Raw genomic sequence first — 8,256 nt, 5'->3', positions numbered from 1 at the left:
GAGCCCCGGCCCCCCCCTTGTTGGGGGGCCCCCCCCCCCCCCCACCCGCCCGGTGCGTGCCCCCAGCCCGGGCGGCCGCCACGCCGGTGCCCCACGGCCCGGCGCCCGCGCCTCAACGGTCGGAGGTCGCCCGACCCCTGCCTGGCGCCGCTCCAACCCTTGCCGCCGGTGTGCACCAGTGAGGTAAAACTCTAAGAAGAGTTATAGTTAACTAGATAGATAAAAGAAGGTAGAATTTAGATAGGTAGGTAGAATTATTAGATAAAATATTTATATAGATAAATTAGAATAGTTAGGTAGAATTTAGATAGGTAGGTAGAATTGTTAGATAAAATAGTTAGATGGATAAATTGACAGATAGATAGAATATTTATATATGAAAATTAATATAATTTGGTAGGTTTTTTTTTATGAATTGCAATGATAGAAGGAATAGAGAATACTCATGGATGTGCAATTTTGTTTACGTAGTTAGATGTATAGTTACGTAGTAAACTAGTTATTACGATATTTAGTTAAGTAGTTGTATAGTTAAGTACATAGGTACATATTAGGTGACATAGTTAGTTAGTTGTATTTAGTAGTCAGTAGTCAACTGATACTATCTCATTTCATACTAGAGACCTTGTACTTAGAATGCTTCATTTATTGGACTAAATGAATTGTGCGTCGTTATATTGATGTATTATATGGAGAACGTAGTGAGCGTATATCATGGAGGCACCGTGGAAAGGGATGACTATGGATGTGTTAAGTTTGTTGCCATGTAGTGCGAGGTTGTGATATTTGATGAGAAACCCTCATTTAGTGAGTTGCTTGCAAGGGCTCGGGAGGAGCTACATTGTCATGGAGATGATGAAATCACAGTCGAGGGCATACTTCACCTAGGTTCCCCTCTCATCATTGAAAGGAAGATGGTCCCAATTCGGTGTGCAGGTCAGTGGGAAAAATATGTGAGAACGGTTATGAATGGTCATTCCCCAAGTGTTGAAGTGGTTGTTCGTCGGGTGGGAGTTGATCCAAATCCTCGTCGGTTTTCCCGACCAATGGGTCAACGGGTACACTTCGATCCTCCCGTCCCAGAACCTGTTATGGACGTGGAGGTTGAACCTACGATTCCCGATGCTGAATCTGCCCCCAATGAAGTAGTTGGACATATTTGTCGGATTGTTGATGATGTGGCGGACTCTCCTAATGAGTTCCTTTTCACTCAGAATGATCCGAGTAAGTGTCTTATCAGTTTCTATTGTTGGGAGCTAACCCCATTCGTTCCATCAATTTATTCTTTACTCATATTTGTACTTAATGTTGCAGGAGATATTCCAGAAAATGTGGATGTGCCTCTAGTTGTTGCGCAAGTGCAATATGGAGATGGATTGCATGGCTCCAATAGTGTTGAAATTATGAATGATGAAGATGCATACGAGATGGGAATGGAGCTCCTGAAGCTAGTCCTAGTATGGTTATTGAGGAGGGAAGGGTATTTAAGGACCTTCCTGCATTGAAGAGGTGGTCACAGGCGTTTGCGGTGATACGGACTTTGTGTTATATGGACTATTTGTGTATATGGACTTTCATTCTGAACTATTGTGGATTTTATTATGAATGTATCATATGCTTGTATATTTGTATTTATGTTCACTGTTCATCTCGTAATTTTGTATGGATTGCATCAAAAAGTCGGGAAAAGTTTGCCGAAATTTCACTAACAAGTACCCTTTTTATTTTCTGCTGAAATTTCACTAGAGTACAACTTCGAAATGCATTACATCACAAAATAAACATAGGTCGTCTACCACTTGCATGTCCATACTTAAAGTGCATCATTACATGAAAACATAATAAAAGTCTCGCAGTAGAAAATATTGTTCATAAATTGTCGTTGTCAAGATTTGCGGATCAAGACTTAGACTAGTAAATTTCTTTTATGCGCGTAAGGCTTCGGATGGTGACGTGGGAGACACGGGGTTAGACTGGTTCGGGCAAAGGAGGCCCTACGTCCAGTATTGAGGTTGCTCGTGTTGCCCACGCGGGGTTCTGTAGTAGGGGTTACAGATGAACGAGAGAGGGATCTGATCCCAGGTCTCTTGAAGGTGCTTGTGCTCTAAGGGGATGCGAGAGTGTGCAGTTGGCTTGAGGGAAAAGGGATCCGACCTCCCCGTCTCTAGCTCGCGATGCTCCTTTTATATCGTAAGGAGACCGCCGGGGCTACAGGTGAGACGGGTGGTGAGAGGAGTAAAGAGTTAAACATAGGAGGGTAAAAATACAACACGAAGGGAGGAACCAAGTTCCTAGGTTCCCGGCGTCCTCACCGGCCTTCGGCGTCTGCCAGCGCGTATGCTGGAGGTGGAGGGTGGCCGCGCGCCAACTGTCATCGTGCTCCGCAGATGGCCTCCTCGGTGGCTGTAGCCGCTGGGTCATGATGAGGGCGTTTCGTCGTGACTCTGGTGTCCGTTGGAAGGGACAGCGGATGCCGCCGTCCTGCTGATGGCTCGCGGAGAGCGAGCGTCACATCCTCGCTGCCGGGCGCGCGGGACCCGAGGATGGGCGGGTCTTTCCTCTGCTCCGGGCGGCGCAGGCCATGAGTGCCTTGCGGCGAGTAGAAGGAGACTGCAGGTACTGTAGCTTGTACAGTGTGGTCATGCATGGGTACTTGCAGCGGGTTGCGTGAGGAGCGCGGTCATCCTCCTTCCTGACAGACCTGCGGCGCATTTATGACGAGGTCGATAGGGGGACCGACGAGATCGTTACCCTGATCATCCGGTCCGCGCCCGATGGGAATATCCGTCCCGTGGACCCTAGTGAATCTGACCCCCGCGCCCATGGTCGGGCGAGGCAGAACCTTGTGGCGAGGGGTCGGGTGCTCCCGACCCCGGGACCGCGGTCAAACGAGGCGGAGCCTTGCGGCGAGGGGTCGGACGCTCCCGACCCTGGGACCGCGGTCGGGCGAGGCGGAGTCCCACTCATGTTGGGCTTGACGGCGATTTCGCTATCCTGGATGGGCCTGGGCCTTTATGATTGTTTCTTTAAACGGTATTAGGAGATCATTAATATTTCCCCCCAATAGTAGCCCCCGAGCCTGTGGTGGAGCAAGAGTGCTCCTCCGGAGGCTTCTTTTGTCGTTTCGCCGAAGATCTTCTGCTCGTCCTGCAAGCAGGCGCTGCATTTATGGTGACAGGGGCGTCGGTTCGATTGGGGGTAGGGCACGTTGTTAGCCCAGCTTGACCGGGGAGCCTACGAATCGCGACCACACGCGTGGTCGTTGGTTGCGACGATAGCCCCCGAGCCCCCGCGCGTTGCAGGAGACCGATCGGGAGGCTAGATCGACTTTTGATCGTTACCTCTCAAGCATCCGTTCGCTGGGACGGAGGGGTTGAGCCGTGCCACGCTATCCTCGTTGGACGAACCGTGGTGCTCGTTGAGCTACGAACGGGTAGGTTCGAGTGGAGTCCCGGTCCCCGTTCGGGGGGGTCCGGCTCGGGCCAAGCTGGTGGTGTACTCCAGACCCCAGCCGGTCAGTTCATATAGTTCCCGGGTCCGTTCGGTCGGATCCGGGGGCTCGTCGCCTTTCCTCATGGAAAAACCATGAACTTTGATTCCGGTTTGGACTCGAACGTGAGGTCAGGATGCCCTTGGCTTTCGCTCGCCTGGGTGTTGGCCGCTAGCGGACCCGTCCCTTCTCACCCCTCGCTCGGGGGATGTCCTGAGGCAACTGTCAAACCCGTAGCGGGCCAGCCTTCGAACCTCTGGATCGTAATGGGCCGTAGGGGCGTTTTCAGCCCCGTATCTCTTTCTTACCTTTTGGTGGGCCTCGGGCTGAATCGGAGCGGACGTTGCGTCTTGGGCCGAACGTGGGGGACGTCGTGGGCGTGCCTCCCGGGAGACGGAGTTATGGAGAGGATGTTTTCGCGGCCGGTCGTGCGCGCAGTTTCCAAAAAGAAAGTGGGCGTGACGGGGGCGTACCTAGCGCCGCATTTATGGCGACGGGGGCGTCGGTTCCGCTCCCCTCGCGTCTTGCCTATAAAAACGGAGACTCCGCCTCGCTGGTTCCGCCCGCCTTCTGTTTTCAAGCCTTTTCGCCCTCCAGACTCACCCTTAGCTCACCTGCGCTCGCATCGTCTTCCTCCGCTTAAAGCCACGCCCTTTCCTCCCACCCCCGTCAGGTTTCTTCCTCCTCCGGCGATGGGATCTTGGGGGATTTCTCACTTCAACTCCTCGCGCGCCGAAGGCCTTGTGAGGAAAGGCCTCCTCTGCGAGAGGACGGAGGCGGGCGAGTGGGAGTTGCCGGGGTCGGAGCAGGTGGCGTCGCCTCCCGTCGGCTACGTCGTCTCCTTCGCCCATTTGCACGAGCGGGGGTTCGCGACTCCGCCGAGCCGCTTCTTCCGGGGGCTCCTCCACTACTACGGGCTCGAGCTTCAGCACCTCAACCCCAACGGGATCCAGCACATCGCGACGTTCGTCGCACTGTGCGAGGGATTCCTGGGCATCGAGCCCAACTTCTCGCTGTGGAAGTACTTTTTCACGGTGAGCCTGTACCAGAAGACGGAGAGGAAGCAGCAGTCGCCCCCGGTGCCAATCGGGTGCGCCGAAATTCACCTCTGCCATACTCGCTCCAAGGAATATATGGCGATGAAGACCTCGGCGTCCCACAAGGGGTGGCATAACCAGTGGTTCTATGTGAAGAACTACTCGGACTCCCCCCTGCTGGAATTCACCGGCCGCACCATCGACGTGGCGCCGGAGGTGTGGGCGTACGGGCCGGTGGAGAAGGAGAAGAAGCGGATCCTTGACCTGCTGGCGGCTATCGAGCAGTTGAAGAGGAAGGGGCTTACCGGCGTTGGGGTCATTGGGGCATACCATGCCCGGCGGGTGGCGCCGCTGATGCTCCGGGTCCGTTCGCTCGCCGCCATGACTCCGGGCGCGCCGACCGAGGGCACTGCCCTGGAGGTGGGCACGCTCGCCGCCTCCGAGATCCGGCAACGGATTCGGGAGGCGTTGGAGGACAAGGATGTCGACTACCCGGTGCCTGGGCACCCGCCGATGAGCCCGGACGAGGGTTTCGTCAACCTGGTAAGGGCTTGGGGCGTTTCCCTTCCTTTTTCGCATCCCATAGTCGTCGCCCTGATGAGGGGCCATTTCGTGTTCACAGGGCATGCTAACCCGGGTCGTGGACTCGCAACCACTGGTGCCGGAGGATGCCGATCGGCGGACGCAAAACCGTCTCCTTTCCGAAGCGCAGAAGCGCCGTAAGGACAAGAAGACGGCGAAAAGGAAGAAGAAGGTCGCCAAGGAGTTCCAACGACGGCGGAGAGGGCGAGTCGTGTCGGACGACGACGACGACGACGGTGATGATGATGTCGAGGAGGAAGATGAGGAAGATGATCAAGAGGAGGAAGAGCTGGTTTCCTCCCTTCGGTCGGGTGCACTCGTAATCCGGGAGGTGCGCCCGCAGATGGCTGCGAAGGATGAGGCGGAGGGGACGTCCGCTCAGGGCTTGGTTCCGCAAGGCCCTGGGGCTGCGCCCCAGGGGTCAGCGCGGAACGCCCCCCAGGGGTTGACGCGGGACACCCCCCAGGGGTTGGCGCGGGGCGCCTCCCAGGAGCCGGCGCGGGACGCCCCCCAGGGGTCGGCGCGGGACGCCTCCCAGGAGCCGGCACGGGGCGCCTACCTGGAGCCGGCACGGAGCGCCCCTCGGGGGTCTTCGGAGCCCGCCCCCGCCGTTGCCCAGGAGCCGGCGCGGGGCGCCCTCCAGGAGTCCGCGCGGGGCGCTCCCCGTAGGTCCGCGGAGCCCGCCCCCGTCGTCGCGCCCGAGACTCGAGGGCAGCGAAGCGGCGACAAGCGGCCGCTGCCGGATGCCCCGGGGTCGGCGTCCGGCTCTGAGGCGAAGCGCGCGTGCCGTCCTTGCTCTGCAGGAACGTAAGTTGGCCTTCCTCGTGAGTCTTGTTCCTTTCCCCTTCTTGCGTTCGTTTCTGCTGACGTTTGTTCGTTGATTCGCAGCGCCACCCCCCGTGGTCTCATCTTGCAGCTAGCGCCCAAGAAGGTGTTGCGGATGTCGTCCTCCTCCGTGGGGCGGATCGCGGTCCTGCCCGCGGCGAGCGGCGGGGTCCTTGGTGAGGTCGCGGATCCCCCCACGGAGGCGGCCCCTGTGACGGCGGCCGGCGGAGCGACGGTGGCGTCGGTCGCGGGAGGGGGAGCGGACCCCGTTCCGCCTTCCGCTTCCCCGGTCGACCCTACGGCGCAGAACATCGTTCCCCAGGGTCCTCAGGCTGGGGAGGTGATTGACCTCGACGCCGACGAGGTGGAGAGGACGGCGGCGACGGGAGGTGGGACGGATGTCCCCGCAGCCGCAGCGGGGTCGGCGGCGGTGGCGACAGAGGAGGGAGCGTCTGCCTCCGCGGCCGCGGCGGCGGCGGCGGAGGCAACAGTGACGGAGACGGGGACCTCCGCCGCGGAGGTCCCAGCGGAGGTGGCACCGGCGGCGGAGGCGGAGGAGCCCCTTCGAGGGACTCCGACAAGAGCGGGGGAGCCTCCCTCGGCGGTTGCGGCGGAGGGCGAGGTGACCGCGGGGGTACTTGTCCCACAGCCCGCGTCGAAGGCGGTGGGGCCATCGAGTGAGTCCGCGGCGACCCCAACAGCGACGGGCGTGCAGGCGCCGAGGCCATCGGCGGCCTCGGCGGCTACCAGGTCGACTCCCGCTTCGGCGTTGACCACTCCCGTTCCCAGGGCGTGGAGGGGGTCTGTCTTGCGCTGGGCGTCCCGTGAGGACCCGCTGAGGCACCTCTTCACCCTGGATGACGCCGCGGAGTGGCACAAGTGGCAGGTGGTGCAGGGTGGCCTCACCAATGCCCGCGCGGCTCTGTCCTCGGCGATGGGGGCTTTGGACAACGTCGTCCTCCCTGGTAGCCAGGTACGTCGCCCCTCCTGTTGGCGATTCTCCCTTTCCCATTGTGTTGCCCCTGATGGCATATTGCTTTGCAGGCTCTCCAAGAGTGCAGTCTGGGGAAATCTGATTTCCTCCGACTGGAGCAGGGCCTCTGGGAGCGCTTCAACATGGAGAGGGAGCAAACCAGGGAGCTATCCATGCAGGTTGCTGCCGCCCAGGGGGTCATCAACGACCTGCAAAGGCGCGAGGAAGCGGCGCGGGAGGAGGCGCGGCGGTCGGAAGCCAAACTCGAAGCTGTCGTCGACAAGGCCCGCCTTGACCGCGAGGAGTTCCAGGCTGCCGCCGAAAAGGCCCGCCACGACGCCGAGGAGCTCGCACGGCTGAAGGGGGAGCATGAAGCCCTCCAGAAGACCGTCGAGCGCATCCGGCGTGAGCGGCAGAAGGCTTGGCAGGACCGGGACACCACGAAGGTCCGGAAGGAGGAGGCCGAGACGGTGGCGGCTGACCTTGGGGCGGAGGTCGGCCAGCTTCAAGCGCAAGCGCGGGAGCTTCAGGCCTCTGTGGCCCGGGAACGCCAGCTGAAGACCTAGTCCGAGGGTAAGACTCTGCTCATTCCTTTTATCTTTGTGATGTCGCGGTGATTTTTGATTTAGCGGGTCTTCCGGGTGGTTCTTGCAGACGAAACCGCCAAGCTGAGGGACCTGCTCGACACGGAGCGTGGCGAGCACGGCACCCTGCGAATGCGGTCCGCGTCGTCTGCAACGGCCTTGGCGTGGTTCCGGAGGAGGGGTCGAGCTCTCTGCCGGCTCGTGTCCTCGGGATGCGCCGCCGGAGCCGCGAGATCGCCGTGGATGCGCTTCACACCGGCGTTCGGCGAGCCTTCGGGGTCTTCGGCTCCCATTATTCCGGCATCAACTTCGCCGGGATGAGCGGAGGATACGCCGCCGGTTACTCTGAGGCCGAGTTGGACGAGATTGACGCGGCGGTGTTCACCCCGGCGGAGGCCCTTGCGAAGCTCCTGGAGGATGAGGCCGTCCCTCCCGAAGATTCCCCGTCGAGCTAACTGTACCAGGCTGGCGCCTAAATTGTAAATACATCAGTTTCGGACTTATTTTGTGATGGTCATAGAGGCCTTTTCTATAACTTTGCCGTGCGAAAGTTTCCGATCCCCTTTCTTGTCCTCTTGGACTTGAAAGTTTAGAGTGCGTTGTCGGGCGTGTCAGTAAGCTTTGATGAGCGAAGGCACCGTAGCCGCTGGGGCGTAGGTTTTTTCGCAGTCCGATCAATCTTGCCTGAACACCGTTCGCGCATTCTCTCCTTTTTGTGCCCAAAAGTTTAGAAAGGGGGGGCTCGGTTCGAAAGAATTTTTTTTT

General features: G+C 58.8%; 1 protein-coding gene across 1 annotated transcript in view; it reads right to left on the bottom strand.

Annotated features, from left to right (window-relative positions):
• The window catches only part of LOC105913792, a 10,162-nt gene extending 3,916 nt beyond the window's left edge, over positions 1–6,246 (bottom strand). Inside the window, exons 1-2 of the mRNA XM_012843689.1 lie at positions 5,978–6,246; positions 4,034–4,060 (exon numbers count right to left, since the gene is read on the bottom strand). Coding sequence (XP_012699143.1) covers positions 4,034–4,060; positions 5,978–6,246 — 296 coding nt within the window. The remainder of the gene's footprint in view (positions 1–4,033; positions 4,061–5,977) is intronic.
• Between the last annotated feature and the right edge of the window lie 2,010 nt (positions 6,247–8,256).

The sequence above is a fragment of the Setaria italica genome, chromosome II, assembly GCF_000263155.2.
Source record: "Setaria italica strain Yugu1 chromosome II, Setaria_italica_v2.0, whole genome shotgun sequence".
NCBI lineage: Eukaryota > Viridiplantae > Streptophyta > Magnoliopsida > Poales > Poaceae > Setaria > Setaria italica.
Note: the sequence above shows the minus strand (reverse complement) of the source record. Positions and strands in the feature narration are given on the sequence as shown.